Source organism: Colobus angolensis, unplaced genomic scaffold, assembly GCF_000951035.1.
Source record: "Colobus angolensis palliatus isolate OR3802 unplaced genomic scaffold, Cang.pa_1.0 Scaffold332, whole genome shotgun sequence".
Lineage (NCBI taxonomy): Eukaryota > Metazoa > Chordata > Mammalia > Primates > Cercopithecidae > Colobus > Colobus angolensis.
Window position 1 is genome coordinate 114,388 of NW_012116622.1, and position 23,256 is coordinate 137,643.

Sequence of the window (23,256 nt, forward strand, 5' to 3'; positions counted from 1 at the left end):
GGAGTTTTAGAACTAACTAGTAATGATACTCTTGGTGTACAGGGACTGCAGAAAAGATAACTGACTACAGGAGCTACTCTATTGCTGGTGACTTACATAGCGCACTATCTAGAGACCACTGATGGGCAGAGAATGCTAGCAGCCAGGAACCAGGTTGTGGTACCAGCTGTCACAGAAAATGTGCCATCATCGCAGATTGGCATCCTCTATCAGCATTGTGCCTGGAGCTGGTAGGGCATCTTTCCTAGGTCCAACTGTTCAGCTTTTCAAAGGTAGTGGAGAAGAGAGAGTGGCTGGCCCAAAAAGAAACAATGAAGCATCATGAGAATATTGTAGAAAGTATAAGGAAAATGGGAACATTTTAGAAAAGAAACTGCAGAACTTGGAAAAGCAAACAACTCTTTCATTAAAGACATAAATGTACTTAAGAGGTTTGTTATTGCAAAAAAAATAAAATAGATTATGTTTCAATGTATTTGTTGTGTTTATTTGCATGGCAAGTTTCATGACATTCGCTTTATTGAAAGAGTTACTTGTTCTGAAGAAAAGCAGCAGGAGTATCTCAGATTAGTATTGAAAAGCAAGGATACCATCAGGAAGAGTTGAGACTATGATAGAGGTTCACTTGAATGCTGAGTTATAAACCTGGTGAGGTAGTGCTGTGCAAGATGTTCTATAGGCAGAAAGAGGCAACAGCTAAGAGATTAAGATAGTTTCCATCAAAAGGAGCCTTGATATAAGTAACAGACAGATATATTAAAGTCAAAACAGTATAATAAACATCTCTAGCCAAATATTTCAGGTATTACCATCTTATCCCTCAAAAGTACTTATCTAAGACAGGTGCAGTGGCTCATGCCTGTAATCCCAATACTTTGGGAGACTGAGAGCGGTGAGTCACCTGAGGTCACCAGTTCAAGACCAGCCTGGCCAACTGGCGAAACCCCGTCTCTACAAAAGATAAAAAGAAAATTAGCCGGGCATGGTGATGAGCACTTGTAATCTCAGCTATTTGGGAGGCTGAGGCAGGAGAATTGCTTGAACCCAGGTGGCGGGAGTTACAGTGAGCTGAGATCATGCCAGGGCACTCCAGCCTGGGGAACAAAGTGAGGCTCCAACTCAAAAACAAACCAACAAACAAAAAACAACTTATCTAATGTGATTGCATCTTCTCCAACCCAGAGTATCTGAGGTGTGGATTCCTGATTTGGTCCTAAGCATTTGGCTGCATAGCTGAGACTGCTCTTCCTCTCAGCTGTGCTCTATGTCCTTGTTTCTCTGCTGTGATATCAATTTTGGGTGTCAGTTGGAGTACAGACTTTCATGCTTGACCTGGGTGGTGCTTTCTGGCATGTGTGATGGCAGATCCTCATCAGGACACAGATTCAGAGTTTGTTTCTCAGAAAAGGAAGATCTCAGAGGGAAGAGCTGTGCCTAACCTAGCCCCGTAAAATTTGAAGGTCAGTCCATTGCTCCACAGAAAAAGAAATACACCTAAAATTTCACATGGAATTATCTTCATTGACAAGTTTCTTGCCATATTTTAGTTTAGAAACTGTACCTATGAGTAGGTAACTATGAAGTAATGGCAACAGTAACAACAAATTGATAGTACTCCTACATATAGAAAACAGCATTTTGCCTTTGTGGAAATAGAAGAGAGGGCATTTGCACAGAGGAGCACCAAGCATCATCTGATGAGGGATGGGCACCAAGATTAGAAATGGTTACAGGGAAATATATAAACAGCAATAGATACTAACCAATTTTAATTTAATTTATTTACTAAGTACCTAATTTCGTGAGGTGTACTTTGTCTGCAAGATCTTCTTTTGTGATTCTTACTGTTGAGATCAAAGAAAGTAAATGGTTTTGTATCTGAATTTATGAGAACTCGAGCAGTTGCAGCTAACTTGAGTTTGTAAAAATATCCGGAACCTGAACTGATTCTGTTAAAGCAGGAGGTCATATTGGAGAGGTCACTAGACTCTGTATACAATCTGGATGGAAGCTTTTGAGCCAAATTCTGAATTTCTTAAAAAGCAGTGTGGCCTCAATTAACATCAGAGGATCTGAACATATCTGCTCCGCTTTTTGTCCTGTGTGAGATGTTGTGGAGTGAAGTGGAGCAAGGAACAAAGAAAGAGCACAGCCATGAGCTACCATGATAAGTAGCAGCCCTGAAACCAGAGTTCTCCAGCACAGGTTCGTCCTCAACAATAAAATACTAGCTAATACTGGGTGCCTAACTTGCAAGAAGAAGACCAACATACAAAGAAAGAGCCTTTTGACTAGGCATTAGGGGTTATGACAGAAATAAAAAATTTTTCTAGAAATGATGAGACAGAAGCTAACCACCAAAATTACTCATGTGGAGAATATTGCCATAATAACCAACAAATGCATCTTTTACATGCTGGGAAGAGTTTTCTAAGGACTTCTTAATATTCTTAGGACTAGCACCAGAAAAAAGCAAAAACATTTGGATGAGAATGAATAAAAATTCCTTTCAGGTCCAGACACAGAGCCATGTTATGCCTTTAATCCCAGCCTTTTGGAGGCTGATGCAGGAGGAAGGCTTGAATCCAGGAGTTCAAGATGAGCCTGGACAACACTGAGATACCCTATTTCTATAAAAGCAAATTTTTAAAAAATTAGCCAGGCATGGTGGCACACCTCTGTGGTTCCCGCTACTTAGGAGGCTGAGGCAGGAGGATCACTTGAGCTTAGGAGTTTGATGCTACAGTGAACCATAATTGTTCCACTGTATTCCATTCTGGGCAACAGAGCTAGAACTTTTCTCAAAACCAACCAACAAATAAAAAAAGGTATTTTATTTCAGCATAATATTTTATTTGTATGTATTTGCATGTGCACATATATATGTGTGAGTGTTGATGTATTTTAGAGTAGAAGAAAAGCTTTAAGTCATTACATGGATGACATTTTGAGCTTACATCCCCAAACTGTAGCATGTGTTAGAATTATCCAAAGGGCTTGCTTTATAGCTATTTCTAAACCCCATCCTATAAAGCTAATTGTAACTACAGACATCTAAATAATTATTTATGTTAGGTATATAAGAGATACGTATCTGAGAGTATATTCTTACAGAATCAAAGATTTCCTTTTCAATAGAAACTTATTCTCATTAACAAATGGCCATAAAATGTTTTTTTAAAAGATGATACTTTTAAAAATAATATCAGCGGCCGGGCGCCATGGCTCAAGCCTGTAATCTCAGCACTTTGGGAGGCTGAGACAGGCGGATTATGAGGTCAGAAGATCGAGACCATCCTGGCTAACACGGTGAAACTCCGTCTCTACTAAAAAATACAAAAAACTAGCCGGGCGAGGTGGCGGGCGCAGGTAGTCCCAGCTACTCAGGAAACTGAGACAGGAGAATGGCGTGAACCCGGGAGGCAGAGCTTGCAGCGAGCTGAGATCCGGCCACTGCAATCCAGCCTGGGCGACAGAGCGAAACTCCATCTCAAATAAATAAATAAATAAATAAATAAATAAATAAATAAATAAATAAATAAAAACAATATCAGCAAGATTTACCATTAACATCTCCACGCGATTTAGTCCTTCTGATATTTTTCTGTACATGTTTTTGTCCATATCCACTTTGTTTATACTTTTAAAAAAATTTTCCAAAATAAATCATATTTATTTATTTTATTTTAAAGCTCAAAATGTATTTAAACACTTTATTAATTTAGGCTCTTTCAAATAGTATCTTGTTATTTGATATGTTCAGTTAATTACTAGTTGGTAACTGTAGATATAAAGTTTTTAAATGGCAGAAGTCTACTTTACAAATTATGAAGCCTGAGATTGTCAAACCCTAATTTGATCAATGCACAATTTATATTATATTGTATGTTATAAATATGTGCAATTTTCATATATTGATTAATAAAAATTTAAAAATTATTTTTCGAAAAATTGTCATTTAAATAAAGGTTTTATTGGATTAGTTTGAATTTAGTAAAAATGCATTAAATAAAATCACCTGAATGTTTTTTCTGCACAGTACCGATTTCATTTCCCTACATTTAAAATTAAATCAGCCATAGGTGCCAGACATTGAGGCTCTACTTCTCTTTTTCCAAAACCATCCATCATCATCATTAGCATTTTGATCTTCAAATCTAAAAGGTGGTAGAAATTGATAGGCACTGAAGGGATTTGTGTCGTTGAGCAAGGTGAGATGGTAGCAGAACCTAGATTTCAGTGAAGAAAGGGCAGAAGTTATCAAAGAATGGAATGATGTATATTCAAATATCATATAAAAATACTATCAGATGTGGGAGCAGAAATGAAAGTAGATTTGGGGCCCCAGAAAGTCAAACATGATTTTGCCATATGGGTGTTGTTTAACAATGACAAAAGCCAGGCATGGTGGCTCACACGGGTAATCCCAGCGCTTTCAGAGGCCGAGGCAGGTGGATCACTAGATGTCAAGAGTTCGAGACCAGCCTGGCCAACATGGTGAAACCGTGTCTCTACTAAAAATACAAAATCAGCCAGGTGTGGTGGCACATGACTGTAATCTCAACAACTTGGGACTCTGAGACAGGAGAATCACTTGAAACTGGGAGACAGAGGTTGCGTTGAGCCAAGATCATGCCATTGCACTCCAGCCGGGACAATAGATGGTGACTCCATCTCAAAAAAAAAAAAAAAAAAAAATCAATCAATCAATGACAAGATAAACCAGCACTAACCAGAACTAGAGGGTGTTTGTAGAGGATTATTTACAGAGATTAGACATTGAGTTGATTTAATCAGTGGTGGAAAGGTAAATCCTTTCATTGATACTCTGTGCCGCAGAAACCTAAGCAGGGCGGGGATTTAAGGATCCTATAATACATTGGCCTCCAGAAAGCAAGGCTTATTATTTATAGAGGCATTTGGAATTTGCTAGATTGTGGAAATCTCAAAGAATAGCTTCTGTTATCCAGAAAGCCCAGAGGACAGGGAACTCCTGAGTCAAATGCATGAATTTTCCTGCAAGCACTGTTCAGACCAGTTGTAGAATATTCAGGTGAGTATCTCCTTTAATTTTGGTTCTTTGTTTATACAAATTGTGAACTTCTGGAGGGACAGTCCTAGATATTACACAGTTTCATCTATAGCATGGTATCTAGAATTTAATTGGAAACCTTTATTGTAAAATATGAAAAGTTCTGTGTTGTCTGTAACTTCAGGGTGCACGCAGCCTTGGTCGTCTGCAAAGTTTTCAAAGTGCTCAAAGGCACTTTTTTATTTTCCTAATATTCCATTGAAGCTTTTATTTATGTAATAGTATTTTTTTTTTTTTTCTAGACAGAGTCTTGCTCTGTGGCCTGGGCTGGAGTGCTGTGGCCAGATCTCAGCTCACTGCAACCTCTGCCTGCCGGGTTTACGCCATTCTCCTGCCTCAGCCTCCTAAGTGACTGGGACTACAGGCGCCCACCACCACGCCCAGCTGATTTTTTGTATTTTTTAGTAGAGACGGGGTTTCACCATGTTAGCCAGGATGGTCTCGATCTCCTGACCTCGTGATCCGCCTGTCTCGGCCTCCCAAAGTGCTGGGATTACAGGCTTGAGCCACCGCCCCCGGCTGTAATAGTATTTTTAATTTATAAAATGTATTTTCTTGTTTGAATGTTCTTTTCAAAGCCTCTTGTTATTTTTTGATATATATAATGAATATATATAGTATGATATTTATATTCTATTTTATGGAATAAAATATTACATGTATGACTTTGTGAAGGTTATAAATTTTTATTTTTTCATTTTTTATTTTTTATGTCACAAAAATGAAAAAAAATTAGGAATTCATACAGCTTCACAAAGTCACAGGAGTCCACACATTATGTTTAAGATCAAAACTTACCGTCAAATGGTTCAAGGATAAAAAGATGTCTTAAACTTCTAAGTATTTCTCAAGTGATGATGACAAAAAGTAAAAAGTAAACAAATAAAAGATGTATTCTAACACAGAAAAGGGGGCAATCACATACAATTGACACGGTTAATTTTTTTGAGACAGAGTCTCACTGTTGCCTAGTCTGAAGTGCACTGATGCAATCAAGGCTCACTGAAGTCTTGACCTCTTGTGTTCAAGCTATCCTCTCACCTCAGCCTCCAGAGTAGCTGGGACTACGGGCACTACAAGTGTGGGCCTGGTTAAATTTTTGTTTTTCTAGAGATGGGGTCTCCCTATGTTGTCCAGACTGGTCTTAAACCCCTGAGCTCAAGCAATTTTCCTGCTTCAGCCGCCCAAAGTGTTGAAATTACAGGCGTGAGCCATTGTGCCTGGCCCTATATAAATTCTTAGTTTTACCAGTTTCTTTCTTTCTTTCTTTTTTTAAGAGATGGGAGTTTCTCACTTGTTGCCCAGGCTTATCTTGAACTCCTGAATTCAAGTGATCCTCCCAGCTTAGACTCCTAAAGTGCTGGGATTACAGGAATGAGCCTCCACGCCTGGTCGCAGTTTCAGCATGGAAGTAATGGAACAGCAAGCATAAAATGACCTCATAGAGCTTTAAGGAGAAAAATAAGATATTAATAATAAGTGTAAAACATTTGCATATTAGTTTCCCAGACCTCCTGTTGTAGGGGTGGCCTGCCCCGCCACACCTGTGAGTCTATCTTGTCAGGTGCGATGAGAGACTGAGAAAACAAATAAGACACACAGACAAAATATAGAGAAACAACAGTGGGCCCAGGAGACCGGCACTCAGCATACCAGGGACCTGCACCGGCACCCGTCTCTGAGTTCCCTCAGGTTTTATTGATTATTATTTTCATTATCTCAGCAAGAGGAATGCGGTAGGAGAACAGGGTGATAATAGGGAGAAGCTCAGGAAGAAAACATGTGAGCCAAGGAATCTGTATCACAATTAAGTTCAAGGGGAGGTACCATGCCTGGATGTGCACATGGGCCAGATTTATGTTTCTCTTCACCCAAACATCTCAGTGAGTAAAGAATAACAAAGCAACATTGCTGCCAACATGTCTCGCCTCCCGCCATAGGGCAGTTATTCTCCTATCTCAGAACTGAGCAAATGTACAATCGGGTTTTATACCAAGGCGCTCCGTTCCCAGGGGCAGGCAGGAGACAGTGGCCTTCCTCCATCTCAACTGCAAGAGGCTTTCCTCTTTCACTAATTCACTTCAACACAGACCCTTTATGGGTGTTGGGCTGGGGCACGGTCAGGTCTTTCTGATCCCACGAGGCCATATTTCAGACTATCACATAGGGAGAAACCTTGGACAATACCCAGCTTTCCAAGGCAGAGGTCCCTGCGGCTTTTCGCAGTGCATTGTGCCCTGGTTAGGACTGGAGAAGGGCAATGACTTTTATCAAGCATACTGCTCCTAAACATTTTGTTAACAAGACAAGTCCTGCATAGCCCTAGATCCCTTCAACCTTGATTCTATGCAACACATGTTTCTGTGAGCACAAGGTTGGAGCAAAGTGGCTGCAGCAAAGTGGCTGAGGCAAAGTTACAAATTAACAACATCTCCACAAAGCAATTGTATAAGGTACAGATCAAAATCAAAATGGAATTTCTTATGTCTTTCTTTTCTACATAGACACAGTAATAGTCTGATCTCCCTTTCTTTTCCCTACAGCTGTAATAAACTATCACAGATAAAACAATAATTTGCTCTTTCACATTCTGAAAGCCTAAAATTTAAAATCAACATGTTGACAGAGTTGGTTCCCACTGGAGATTCTGAGGGGAAATCCAGCCCCTCCCTGTCTGCTAGCTTCTGGTGGCTGATGGGAACCTTTAGCTTTCATTGGCTTGTGGCAGCCTAGTTCTCCTGAGCTCTCTCTCTGCCTCTGTCTCCACATGGCTGTCTAGGTGTCTAAGACATTCCTTTTATTTCTTCTATAGTGATACCAGTCATTGGACTTAGGCCCCGCCCTAAATCCTAAATCCAGACTAATCTCATTGGGAGATTATCGAGGTAATTACATTTGCAAAGATCCTATTTTCCAAAGGTCAAATTCACAGGTTTCAGGGGTTAGGACTTAGACATATATTTTGAGGGGTCACTCTTTAACTTGCACTTTGAAAAAATGCCTGGCTCATAAAAGAGCCACATAACAACAAAAACACAACTGTATTTTTATTTTCACTCCTTTATACACATCATCCTAACCTTTACAATTGGGAAGACAGCACTTCTTTTCCTAAATTCAGATTCTGAATATTTCACATCTCTTTTCTAATGTCAATTCTATGTGACTTACCCTTTTTCTGAGTTAGAATACATCTTATATTTATTTATGTATTGATTTTTTATAATCGTCACTTACAATATGTTTGGAAATTTGACATCTTTTAATCCCTGAACCAATTCGGAGTATGTTTTAATCATAAACACAAAGTATGAAATCAAATATTTTTCAAGTTGTTTTTACTTTCCTTTGTAAATGTTACTTTTCTCTTAATTACTCTCCTGTTGTATTATTAAGTTTATTTTTAGTTTCTTAGGAGATTGATGAAATGACTTTTTTTCTGATTTTTGAGATTAAAATTCAATAACTTTCAAGTTTACTCTCAAGTTTTTCACAGTTTATTTTAATTTTTCTGTAAATTTTAATTTTTTATTTATATTTTCATTTATTATGGAACAATTTTCCAAAAGTCTTTTTGACATAACAAATTTGATATATGAGTTATTATTTATTTTATCTTCTACCTCAACTATGGACTTGAATTACTATCCAATATTTTAAAACATTTTAATCTATGTATTGAGGCATTTGTGTTTTGAGGCATGTGACATTGTAACTAACATTCTTCATACTTCTAGTGAATTCTTAATGTCATTCAAAGGCTACATCCTTCTATACACTACTGAGAATTAAAAATAGTTCTCAAAAATATTCTCACATATACAGAAACTCATTCTCAGAATTTCAACCTATACTGGCATCTTAACTCTGTTCTCTTTCCCTTCTAATGCATATTTTCCCCCGAAGGTCCCATGTTCCACTCCTTATTCACCCTCTATTTAAGATCTGGTTTAATTTCATGTTGTATGTATTTGTACACAATTTTACTTAAGTGAGGCTTAGTCTTAGAATAGATTATCTTAAAAAGACTAGTGAAAGAGATATGAGAATTTGGAGAATTTGTTGGGAAATCATGTCCCAGAGGAATCACATGTCCCAGAGGAATTTACTTTTTAGGTTGGAAAAAAAAAAAAAGGCAGTAGTCATCTGCTCTGCCATGTTTTCCAGTTCTATAATGGAAAATGTCAGGTATTTTGGAGGTACTTTCTGAAGGAAGCCAAATTTTCAATGAGGCTTAAAGATGAACAGTTAACAAAATAAAATTGAAATGTTTTATAATTGTCATTAAATCCTTGATATTTAAAAGGAGAAGGAGTATGGTTCACAAGAAACCATGCATTCCCATGCATGGATCCTGAAGAATCTATAATTCAGTCTTATCACATGTTCACATTCCCTCATAAAATGGTAACAGTTGGACGCTTGTCTGGAGGAGCTCTTGGGCTTGTCCTATTGTATCTTCAACTTCTCGTCTGTACCTTTAGCTATGGATATTTGGGGCTGTGCTTAGAAAATGGCCATACTTAGGGCACTGTAGAATGAACAGTCTTTCCGTTTTAGGCATTTCTCCTTCCACTTTAACTTTTGACTCTGTCTTCAGGGCATTTCTGTTATATTAAGCTTCTTAAGTGAGTGGTTTGGTGTTTGTCTTATGCAACTAAATTTAAGACTGATTCACCTGAGATCTGGCAGAAAGCAGGCTGGGGTGGGGTGTGGAGATATTGAATATTGTGCATGTAGCATACGAAAGGCAAATATGGATTTTAATTCAGAAATGGGCAATGTTTTATTTGTATTGTTAAGAGTAAATTAATTACACAAGGGACATATGGCAAATAGGGTGTAATTTCTTTCATTAATCCCAGTGAAGCAGAGTAACTTTCCTTTCTTTCTCCTCAGAAATACAAAATCACACATACTGCAGGACTTCCAGAAATAAATAATCCACTGACTTTTAAAAGTAAAGAACTCTCTATTCTTGCTCTGGTGTCTACATAACCGGGATCTTATAAGTAAGCCAAAGACATCAAAATGGCTTTGCCTAGAAACCAAGGCCATTGGTCGAACGAAGACATCTTGAGGTTACTGGAACGCATGGAGAATAATCTCCCATCTGATGGCAACGGCACGTTCAGCTCAATTCAGTCACACATGGACTGGGGAAAAACAGCTTTTAAAAACTTTTCTGGTGAAATGTGCAGACTCAAATGGTTAGAGATTTCTTGCAGCTTGAGAAAATATGGCAGTTTGAAAGAATTAGTCCTGGAAGCTAAGAAATGTGTTAAAAATACAGACAAAAGTCAAAAAGGCAGGAACCATCCAGACTTTCCAAAGAGGCCCCTTACTGCTTATATCCGCTTCTTCAAGGAGAATTGGCCCCAGTACTCCCAAATGTACCCTGGGATGAGAAGCCAGGAACTGACCAAAATCCTGTCAAAGAAGTACAAGGAACTCCCAGAGCAGATGAAACAGAAATATATTCAGGATTTCCAGAAGGAAAAGCAAGAATTTGAGGAAAAACTTGCTCGCTTTAGGGAAGAACACCCTGATTTAGTCCAGAAGGCCAAGAAATCTGATGTCTCCAAGAGGATTCAAACCAAAGTGCAAAAGAAGGTTCAGAAAAATATGGAAGAAGTGAGGTCTCTTCCAAAAACGGATCAATTTTTCAAGAAGGTAAAATTTCCTGGAGAACCTCAGAAACCCCCCATGAATGGATACCACAAATTTCACCAAGATTCCTGGTCAAGTAAGGAGCTGCAACATTTGTCCCTGAGGGAGCGCATGGTAGAGATTGGCAGACGCTGGCAGCGCATCCCGCAGAGCCAGAAGGATCATTACAAGAGCCAGGCTGAGGAGCTGCAGAAGCAATACAAGGTGACATTGGATCTCTGGCTTAAGACTTTGTCACCTGAAAATTATGCTGCATACAAAGAATCGACCTATGCTAAGGGTAAGAATATGGCCTTGACAGGAGGCCCGGACCCCAGGTTGAGACAAACAGATCCTCAGTCCTCATCAGCAAGGGGTCTGCAAGAAGGGTTTGGGGAGGGGCAGGGGTTCCAGGCTGCAGGAACAGATTCATCACAGACTACTTGGGTAAACTGTCATGTCTCCTTGGAACCAGAAGAGAACAGGAAGGAAGATGGAGAAGAGGGAGAAAGCAGTAACTCTTCAGACTGCAGCAGTGGAGAAGAAATGGAAGTTGATGTCTTAGGGCAGTGGTTCTAGTGCAGCTTCCTCAGAGGACTTCTAAGTGGGACTCTACCTGACTCAGACTCCACCTGACTCAGACTCCACATGACTCAGACTCCAGGGTCAGGCAGAGTTTCTCAGCAAAAGCCCATTCATGCCATCCATGTCAAAGAAAAGGGACTTTCCTTCTGCCTCTTTTTACTTCTTTTTTTTTTTTTTTTTTTCCTTTTCTTCCTTCCCCACTCTCCTCCCCTATACAAAGTAGGACAGGTTGGAAAGAAGCAACTTGGTGCAGCACTCTCTTACACCAGGATTACAAACCTGGGAGGGACTCTTTGGGGAGAATAAATATAAGTTTGAGCCAATACTACCTTTATCCTTAAAAACAGACAAATGTCATCCCTTTCCCAGTGAATTTTATGCAATTAAAGTTTCTGGAATGAAGCAATGATTAGGTGTAGGGTACACATTGTATTAGAATGAATATTTCTGAAGCAAGAAACTTTGCTTTACTCATTTTTGTCCTGCTAAAGGTAGTAAGAAGACACCCATGAGCCTGGGACCCTGACCTTCCCTGTGGAAATGTTTTTCAGGACTCCTGCACTTAATCTAGGATTGGGGATATTTGATGAAAGGTGGGGTAAATGTCTTAAGAAAATTGTTATACTCTTGATATCTCTCTCCTCCACTCCCTGAAGGAAGGAGTTGGTCATTCCCATGCCTGGGAGTAGGCAGCAATATTTCTATATGTATGTCTGACTCTTAGCTTTCATTGAGACTTTTCTTTCTCATTTCCAAAAAAAAAAAATATATATATATATATATATATGAAAATACAAAATAAAAACTTACCTATTTCATCTGAATGGGCTCCTCCACAGAATCCCTGATGACACTGGGTGCAGCTTCTCTAAGTGCTCTCTGCATTTATTCTTGAAGCTCCAAATATTTCCTGCTGCTTCAGGGGCAAGTGAATCTCCCCTTCAGCACTCAGGATTGATGGAAAGATGCACAGAAAATCAAATAGAGATGAATACACTATTCTGTTTCACTATCTGCTCTGTGACTTCATACAACAATATAACATTGTTTAAATTTTTTTTCATTTACTAATATGTTTGTAAATCAACCTGAGGTTAGCGCCTTCTCAGTACACCTTTATTCTCTTAAACATTTCTGGCTATTTTCATATTTTCTTCTCGTGAATATTAGCATCACCGAAGCAGTCGTATACTTTTTATATGAAAACCATTGACTAACGGGTGCTTATTTTGTCCCTAGAGATCTTAGTAAATATTTATTTATAAGTCTTTTCTAGGTAAATAAGTTTCAGAGAATAATGAAAATATTTACCATTTTATACCTCTAATTTCCAAATGTATTGGATTAAAATATCCAGGAGAATATTAAGCAATGATAATAATATGTTCTTGGCTTGCTTCTTACTTTCAACCTAATGCTTACAGAATTTAAAATCATGAAAATTAGGCCGATGTGTACATTTGAAATAAATTATAAAAATAAGAAAATTGCTATTTACTGTTATTATTATTTTGTTGACTTTATAATGTATATCGATTTTTAACAAATTTATTTTATCATATATTTATGTCATTTTTCTTAGTGTGTTAGTCATCATCCTCCAGAGAAACAGTACCACCAAAATAGAGAAACAGAGTAACAGAGAGAGATATAATAATACAGAAAGGAGACAGAGAGAGACAGATATAGTGGCTGGCCGCCCAGGCTGCAGTGCAGTGGTGCGATCCGGGCTCACTGCAACATCCACCTCCCAGATTCAAGTGATTCTCCTGCCTCAGCCTCCTAAGTAGCTGGAATTACAGGCACCCACCACCACACCCGATTAATTTTTGTATTTTTAGTAAAGACAGGGCTTCACCGTGTCGTCCAGGCTGGTCTCGAACTCCTGACCTTAAGTGATCCTCCCAACCAGAAAGGCTAATTTTATTATGAAGAATTGGCTCACAAAATTGTGGAGGCAAAAAATACCATGATCTGCAATCTACAAGCTAGTCACTTAGGAAAGACAGAGGTGTAATTCAATCCGAGTCTAAAGGCCTGGGGACCAGGGAAATCAATGGTGTAAACCTCAGTTCCAGGGTAGGAGAAGATAAGATGAGATGTGCTAGCTTAAACAGTGAGGCAGGAACAAAAGTGTCAAACTCCTCTCTCATCAGCCCTTTGTTCTATTCAGGAGCTACTGGGGAGGGACACCTACTTTACAGAGACCAATTCAAGCTGACACATAAAATTTACCATCACACTTTCATTTTCTTACAGATTCTGGGGATTTAGGCATTTTTTACCATTTTTACATGAATTCTAGATGACTAAAGGGTACAATTTATTTAGAAAATGTGTTTGCATATTACGTCCCTTGTTTCGCTTCTTAACATCAAGTTTGCAAAAATAACTTTAAAGATCTGATTCTTTTCACTTCCAATTCAGAAGATACTGTAAGTCACATTTGTCACTAAGTGGTAGTAAGGCCTGTAGCTCAGGCTAGGTGGTGAGATGTACAAATGCAGTTGGGGCTTTGCTTGTGATTTTAAATACAGTGTTTTTAAACTTATTCAACACCTACTCTTTCATGTATATATAAATTTTCACCTTAAAATTCTGAAAAGATAGAGAAGTACAGTATACTTTCAGACCATTTCCAAACCTCTAAAGAAAAACAGTGAAAAACTAGAATAACAAAATCAAAATTCATGAACAGTATCTACAACAACACTGAGTGACAATGTACCCTAAAAAATCCCAAATATAGAAAGTCACAGACAAATCAGGTGCAGCAGCAATATCCATGAGGAATCAGAATCCTTTCAGGATGAAGCAAAGAGGGTGAACAGAACGTATGTAGATTTGAGAACTCCCCAAATCAGCAACAAGGATTCACTAGAAGGTGTGCAAGGTAATTAAAAAAGAGCTGCAGAAACTGAGTAGGGTGGGAATTTGCACACATCAATAAACAAGAGTCCAGGATAAGATAAAAAGAGGCTGGGACCATATGGTTTCTATAGCTCTTAAAATAACCAGCCCAAATTCTCTTCCAGGATCAAACTCCATACTGAGAAGAATATACTGGGAGTAAACTACATATTAAACAAGGCTGACACAATAGGATCAAAAAATGGGAAGGCCCCAGTAATGAGTGGAGACAGAAGCAGAACCAGGACAGAGCAAAAACTCAAGGGATTTTTAATGAATACCTTATGAAATCAACAGGAGAGCTCTAGAATCAGGATGCTAGGAAAGCTGTGTTGACTGATCTTTACCTTATAAAAGTTCAAGTTCCATTCCATACAAATAGCATCAATAGGGCATGCTTTCATTATTATTGTTCTTTGTTTCTTATCTAAGGAGAGTGCAGAGGGAAGAAAATGCCTTTCCAAAAATAGTATACCTTGATATGACTGTTCATGAAGTAATATCTAGCATTCTTAAAAGAACCTTAGTGCCAGGGCTACCATGAGCTTATACTCTGTAGCTGCAACCTTGAGAGAAGTGCCTCTGGGCAGTCCTCTCTGTTTCCTGCCCAGCAGAATCTCAGCCCCACCTCACTGGATCCAGCTCCATCACTGTGCCTGGCCACCTCAAGCTGTTCCTGAAGGTCAATTTCTGGAGTGTGTCCTGATCCTCTCCTCCTCCAAGCATCCCTCTTGGTCCTTGCAGGATCCCTCCAGGACCCTACCTAGAAGCCTTTTTGCCTGTCCTTGCTCCATCACACCTCGTCCAGGAATGTATTATAAGCCTGGTGTGGTGGCTTACACCTGTAATCCCAGTACTTTGGGTGCCCCAGGCAGATGGATCACTTGAGGTAAGAAGTTCGAGACCAGCCTAGCCAACAAGGTGAAACCCCCTTTCTACTAAAAATACAAAAATTAGCAGAGTATGGTGACGTATGCCTGTACTCCCAGCTACTTAGGAGGCTGAGGCATGTGAATAGCTTGAACCTGGGAGGCAAAATTTGAAGTGAGTGAGATAGCAGCACTGCATTCCAGCCTGAACAACAGTGACCACCAGTGAGAAAAACAAATGATAGGTAGAGATAGTGGTACGTATCTATCTACGTATCTATGTATCTGCATATTTAGCTATATATAATATATATGTATATTATACATTTACATGAATATATGTATTATATATTATTTAATTTATAGTTTACTGCCAGTGTCATATATAATACATTATATATGTATAGCATATATGAGAGAGAGATCTCAAATTTATAGAATCCCTAATAACAAGCAGCTACCACCCCCATCTTCCACAATGGCTAATCATTTTACTGTGTGATTTACTCTCAGATGTGGTACTGCGGACCACAATGTGTCTCCAGAAAATTATCAGCAAATTCAAGTGCAAGTTTTTGGCTTTAGAAAATGTTTCAATTAAGTCAGCTACACTTGGGAAATGACGTTAGGAATATGAACCCAAAGGGTTGATCTTAACTATTCATTATTACTAGTGGGAAAATTCTGGAGATTAAGGGATGTTTGGGGTGGCTGTCTTGCTCTGACAGGAGTAGGGATAGGGGATAGGTTTCTCCCCTATTTCTCTTGTGTTAATAATGGTGGGAGATTTTGGTTACTGGGAATAGTACCTACATGACCTGGATAAAGCACGAGCACTAAATGTCTTGGGAGGGTAAAGAGAGGGGCTACAGGGACTGCAGGGAGGAGGAACTAAGGCTTTTTCAGAGAGTGTGCAGAGAGAAAGCAGTCGGCTTCTCTGTCCGTCATGCACAGCTCCAGGATTAAAGAAAACTCTGCTTTCTCCCTGCACATTCTCTTTGTATCTATAAGAGAAAGTAGATGGGTTAAATTAGTGATCTGAAATGATTATTTTCCTGAAAGACAGTTGAACCACTACCGAGATATATAAAGGCAGCTGGGGTTTTCCGAGGCCACCCAACAGAGCCTCCATGGGGGGCAGTGAAAGGGGACCCAGTTGTCCCCAGTTCTGGAGCTTTCGGGTTAGTCAGGAAAGTCCCAAGGAGGCAAGGGAGGGGTTGGGTTAAATAAAACACCTTCTGCAATCCGTGTATTAATGGGCCAGGCTAGGAAAGAAAAACTGGCAAACATGAGTTGATAGAAGAAAAATAGGAGAGAAGGTTTTATTTTATTTTAAAAAATAATTTTCTGAAACCAAGTTCATATGTGTTTTATGGAAGAAAGGACTAGAAATTATAGGAATAAAAAATGTGTGTTTAGCAAAGAAAGTTCATGGTCAGATAAAGAATGTAGTTCAAAGGATGTTGGTGGTGAGATGAAGAACATGGTTTGTGTAAACTGTTGGGAATGAAAGATTTCCTGGAGTTGAAGACAGACGGAAAGTTTCACAAATGAGTATTGAGAACATACTCATGTGGTCAGGAAACATGTTTTGTTGTGGACAAAGGAGATAGCACAAGAATCAAGTGAAGATATTGGGTCAATGTAGCTATTTAGTTTTATTTTGAAACAATGGGAGTAAATAAGGTAGGTTTTAAAATTGAGAGAAAATAACAAAGAAAAAGTGAGAAAAAGAAAATGAGAGAGAGGAAATTAATATTGGAAGGCGATTGTTGAATAACGTCTCTGAGGATAGCTTGGAAGTCAGCTTATACATGTAGTGCAAAGCCTTAGAAAAGAAGAAGCAAGTTGCACTAATGGGGTGAGATCTGGTTAGCAGGTAGTTTTTGAATTGCTCAAAGTAAGCATTTTGGAAAAGTCTTATCTCATTCTATGAAATAATATCCACTTTTTTTTTAAGAATAAAGAATCAGTGTGCAGGTAAAATATTTGACAATAAAGAAACTAAACAGATTTAGTAATGAGGTTTTTGTGTATTATAAGCTAATTATCAAATCATAAATTACCATTTTTAAATAACATGTAGATACTTGAGGGCAAATAGTTGAAGGCCAGATTTTGACTTCTGGTGAAAATACATATATATATATATATACATACATAGAAAAGAAGGAAAGAAAAGGAAGAAAGAAAAGAGAAACCAGTCCCTAATTTTGGTTCATTCATTGCAACAAATTGCTAAATATCTTAAGATAAAACAATAAATAAAAAAGCATGACTAAAAGTAGACTATGTGTCCCAATGATTTCATTATTACTTCAGGGTTATGTGAATCTATGGAAGAAGATGATCCATGCTGAGTATTGGAGAGTTTGTCATTTACTTTATGAGGAAGAGGAATGTCACTTGGAAAGACTGGAATAGGAAAGCAAATATACGTAAAGACAGTAAAGACAGAATGAAATGAAAGGGGAAAGCCGTAGGAGGAATGTATAAGAAACTGAAGGAAATGTGCCATAAACCAGACCTGGAGCTGCTCCAGATTAGGACTGAGAGAAACAGAGTCCACTGGGAAAAATGACCTCATCCTCTTTGCCTTCTGTGATGTGTTTGGAATGATGCTTTCATGATGCTGGAAAGTGAATTGCTTCTCTAGTAATAAAAGAGACAAAGTCAGTTTTTCTTGATCTAGGAGCAAACAAACAAACAAACAAACAAACAAAAACAGTAGAAAACACCCCATAAAAAAATTTCCTTTCAAAATTCTTTCAATTGCTGAAAAACTGCAGTAAAAACAAAAGTTTATTTGAAGCTTTTTGAATTTGTATTTAAATGTATTTAGATATTTAGAAATTTGGGGATCCATGCAATATATTTCCTCAATGGCCATTTGCTATACACCAATTGCTATAACCTTTGGGCTCACCCATCCTTAGGAATCTAATGAATTAAGCCTTCACTATGAATTTTGTGACAAATGCTAAGACTTTCTCTCTTCTTTCTTATCTATTTTTAGAAATGTATTAGAAAGGTAAGTTCTTCCTATATTCAAGTTTTGAGAACTGTAACAGTTATCAGTCTAATACTGAAGTGGGAACATAATTTATGATGAAAATGTACCCTCCTTCACAGTACATGTAGTCTTCCCCTTCTTAAAAGGTAGAAAGGTGTTGTTTGTTTGTTAGGCAGGGCTATTAGTTTCAAGGAACTATAGAAAATCAGATAGAGAAAATTACCATTTCCAATTTTAATTTTCAAAGTGTATAAAGAAATTGGCATAATGGCCCCAAATTATGCCAGGACTAATGGCAGAAAGGTAAGTATTTCTGACAGTGTATGGTGAAAATAAGGTGTAAAGAAGCAAAAGAAAAGATCCTCAAGGATCTGGGGCTTTTGTATGTAACAGATGGTGGATTCCAGCTACAAATGGAAATGCTATCGAGTGCATTTAGGGAAGCTGGGTCTTAGGAAGCAGCATGCCTGCCTAAGCTAAGCTTGTCAAGTCCTAGCTTGTGGTTATTGACACTGAGCATCACAGTGGTGTATAACATTACACAAAAATCCTTTCTATAATCATCAATGATATTAAAAACAGAAGAATATTTATAACAACAGCCACAAAGTAAACTGGCAACTAATTTCACTGGATTTATCCCTTTCTCAAGAGATCCTTTGGCAAAGAATTCTCACAGACAAATTCTTTAAAAAGCATATGTGGATTTTCTTTTACTTTATTACACCTATGCATGCTTCAGTGAAAAATCCATAAATCTGACATAAAGTGATTATTTAAAATAGGAGTTATTGTTTACATTATTTTTCTGAGAATAAGGGCAAGTTGCTTTTGTTATTGACTTCGAATTACTAAAAAATCCACAAATTTAAATGCTCTGGGGAATGTAACTGAGCTTAGTAATAATTTCTGTTCCTTTCATATTCTCAGAAACTTTGTAATTTTCCCCATTTTTCTGGTTCAGGATTTGATTATTACAAACATGGAGTAACCCTTGAACATCAGTGAACTTCTCTAGTGTGCCTGCTGTCCTGACCCATATTTCCAGTGGTAACCTGGCGTACGTAGACACTATGTAAAGCCCACGTTCATTAGAAGTTTATAACACTATGTTTTCATGTGACTGTTTTCTTATTCCTGCAGTTCATATTTCCTGGGATAATAAAATAACCACTTGTTACATTCCCCTTGATTGAAGATCTGAGACAGTTACTCTTTGGTTCTGATGATCTCAACATTGCCCCAACTCCCGCAAAATCTAAGTATTTTCTTGATGGCGAAGCTAGGCATTCACTTTTGGAAGATATCACTGAGAGGTGGATGTTGGGCAGTGTTGGAACTGGGCTGTTGGATTTTGCAAAGATTCTTGGACAATGAGAAATGACACGCTGGTTAACTCCAAGAAAATTTTTCTACATTTTTGTGTCACGAAGACTACTGTGGTCATCTCAAGACCTCTTCCCCAGTCTTACCTCAGGATACAGAAAGGCCTCTAGGCCAGATGGGGTATTTCTAGATTATGAATGTGGCATGGTGAGCTTTGTTAATGTGGCCAACAGTTTTCTCATTTGTAGCCTCTAAGGTTCTTTCCCTTACCCTCTTACACCTTTCCTTTGCTTTCCTTTGCTTTGCACTAACAGAATCAGGGATAGGTCAGTAACTTGACTGAAGGCATCAGAAACACCAACTTCTGAGAATGCTAACCTGCTGACTACTCAATTTTCTTTATCTGTTTCTATGAAACTTTGCACCATCTTTAAAAGTGTGGAGGTATACATTTGTTTTGATTTTCATTAAACGACTCTCTCTTAGAATCTTGCACATGTCTTTTCTTTCCAGCTGTATCTTTTTTCCCCTTGATTTCCAAGCCAGCCCAGGCAAATGAATACCTGAGTGTGTTTATCCAAACTCATGGGTTAATGCAAGAGCACATGTTTCTTCCCCCTGAACTGGAATTTTAGTTTCTCTGTTCCACCTATGGCATCCTATAGACAGTTACCTGGGAACATATCATTACCAGAATAGAAAGTAAGACTCACTTTTTGCTTCAGAAAAATACAGAATACTGAGAAACCTCATTATATTTTAATAAAATTTCAAATTTATTTAGGTCTTTGAAATTTTTAAAATACATGTGCAGTAAGATATCTTTATTATCAGAAATACCTATATTTTGATCTGTTAATTTTGTATGAAGCCTTTCCTTAAGTGGCAACTGGAAATTGGTTCCAGGATCCCCCATAGATACCAAAATCCTTGGATGCTAATAATCCTCAGATGTCCTTACATAAGATGGTGAAGTAATTGCATGTAGACTAAGCACATCCTCCAATGTACTTTAATTATCTCTAGATTACTTAAAATACTTAATGCAATGTAAATGCTATGTAGTAGTTGTTACACTGTATTATTTAGGGGAAAATGACAAGCAAAAAAGTCTGCACATGTGCAGTGAAAATGTAATCATTCAATTTTTTTTCCTGAAATGTTTTAATGCACAATGAGTTGAATCCGTGGGTGCAGAACCCTACCATATGGAGGTCCAACTGTATATCAAATATCATATTTCGTGGTGTATTTTCTAGTACTTAATTTAATTACTCTCAATATGGAACACAACAAACATATTAAAAGTTCCTGATATATGTTTTTTGAATTTATATAAAACAATCCAGTAATGCCTCCTTTAATGAGGATTGCCGAGAACAAAGTCTAAAAAAGGCTGACTCCATCTATAAGGAGGAACCCTGATACAAAAGTTTAATGACAGATGGGTTGCATAATGGGATATTTCAATGATAGGAGTAATGCAAACATATAATTCTGTAGTCATTTATATTTTAATAGCATTATACTGTTTTAACCATCCTCATGTTGTATACAATCTCACTGTATATTAGAATACTACTATTAGAGCAATAAGGAAGGATGGATAAATACGGTCAGCTTTTTGTTTTTGTTTTGTTTTGTTTTTGAGACAGGCTCTCACTCTGTCACCCAGGTTGGAGTGCAGTGGTGAGATCACAGCGCACTGCAGCCTGGAACTCCCCAGATCAAGCAATCCTCCAACCTCAGCCTTCCACATAGCTGGACTACAGGTCCACCACGTTTCTGGACAGCAGAGAGTGGATCAGAAGTAAAATAAGGTGCCAAGTCTGAACTCACAAAAGAGCAGAGAATCATGACAGTAACATACAGCAGTGTCCATATGGGTCCAAGATTCACATGCAGAGCGCCAGATGATAGAAGCAGGCAAGACAGGCTTCCAGAGCAAAACCCAGGCCTTAGTTCACTTTCAAGGTACTACAGTTCAGGGGAATCAGACGCATTCCTTAACCTTGACTCCTTCCTGCTTGCTAAGACTTTCATTAGGGACAGTCTTCATGCTGTCCACAGGGGGTCTCCGAAACTGAGAGTAACAGTTGGCTTACATCTTCAGCGATTCAAGTCTGCAAGGTGAATATGATTGTGCTTCGAGGGGAAAGCAGAGAGGTCACTTTCTGTACTTACAATGGAGTTCACTTCAGTGCTATAAACATCACCGCAGTCCTGCTTGTAGTAAAGTCCAGACTAGCAGTCTGCCTTTGGGTTGAGCTGTTCTCCTACAAGATACCTACCTTGTTAAGATCTCTCGGTCGGGCGGGCTAAGCATCCAGAGCTCCTGTGTGGCAGCCGGCTGGGAAAGCCACCCTCAGGTGCTTCCCTCCAACGCCCGCGGCGGCGACTATGGTGGTGACTGTGGTGGCAGCGGCTGCGATCCAAAGGGACCCCTCCAGGTATCTCGCAGGGCAGAGTAGAGCGCGGTGTCTTGCAGGCCAGGGCGCAGTCCGGGTAGGTCAGACGGGCGCTGGGTCCTGGTACTTCTGGCACCTTGAAGCAGGAGCCAGGCATCCGGGTTCAGGGTAGGGGAGCTGGGCGCGCCCCTGCGGCAACGCTCCTCCAAGCAGAGGCGTGTGGTCATGTAACCGGGCGGGTTCAGGGCTGCCAGGAGCAAGAGGAGGGATCCCTATTCAACAAATGGTCCTGGGATAATTGGCAAGTCACATGTAGGAGAATGAAACTGGACTTTGTGGCATAGGCAAACCTTATTATTATTCAATGAAACACTCACCTAGGACCTACTGGGAAGGTATTTTTCAGATGTAACCAAAGGTCCTACTCCTGTAACTAGCAAGTGTACCCAGGTAAGTCTGACCTCATCAGTGAGAGTCCTTTAAAGAAAGACACAGGCATTCCTCGAACAACACTTACAATAGCAAATGAGACTCTAATCTTCCAATCGCTCCCCATTGACTTTGGACCAAAGCTTTGAATCATGACCATTGGGACCCAGCCAGCTGAGGATTTTTCTTCCTGACTGACTTTAACCGGGATCTCATACTTGCTCAGGCAGCCCATCAACTGTGGAAACCAATTCCTTGCACTTGATTCATATGTGAATCTCCCTACCTGTACATATATCTTATGGGTTCTGCTTTGATTTTTGAACCTTGACAGATTTTTTGAACCTTGGCAGACATAGGGCTGATAGATTTGTCTTCACTGTTCTGACACTCTTGACTCTAAGTCTTTTGGGGGCTATTGGCAAAGAATCCCTCTGTCAGAAAATGTTTGATTAGCCACTTCTGAAGTCTCTTTTCTTTTTTTAATTGTCACACGACAGCAAAAATATGTTATAGAAAAAAATATATAGCCCATTCCTATCATTTGGATTCTGTATTTGTGAATTAGCATACGTCCTAAAACTTGTTTAAAATGCCCAAATTAATTATTATATAGCATTTCTAGTCATCGTAGAACATCATCCATTATGTGGAGAAAAGCGTTAAAATAATAACTCATTTCACCCATGAGACTGACGAAGTTTTGTAAATTCAATAAGAGACCTCAAATTAATGTGGCTATTAGGTTAATCAGTGATTTCTCTTAGAGTGGTAGAAAACAAAACAAAAAACGTTTGTATCTTCCTGTTGGACTTCTCTGGGAATATCCTATAAATGTGCTAACGCAGCATTTCAGGCTGGACAAGGTGGTTTATGCCTGTGCTCCCAAGCACTTTGGAAGTCCAAGACCAGAGGATCACTTGAAGACAGGAGCTGGAGAACAGCCTGGGCTAAAAAATCATACCCTGACTCTAT

General features: G+C 38.8%; 1 protein-coding gene across 1 annotated transcript; it reads left to right on the plus strand.

Moving 5' to 3' along the window:
• Positions 1-10,123: 10,123 nt before the first annotated feature.
• On the plus strand, positions 10,124-11,320 carry UBTFL1 (upstream binding transcription factor, RNA polymerase I-like 1). Its single transcript, XM_011952100.1, has one exon. The coding sequence runs from the start codon at positions 10,124-10,126 to the stop codon at positions 11,318-11,320; it is 1,197 nt and encodes a 398-aa protein (XP_011807490.1).
• The last annotated feature ends 11,936 nt before the right edge of the window (positions 11,321-23,256 follow it).

Bases quoted from the DNA above. Each gene is read 5' to 3' on its own strand.
- UBTFL1 (XM_011952100.1), top strand. From the start codon at position 10,124: ATGGCTTTGCCTAGAAACCAAGGCCATTGGTCGAACGAAGACATCTTG.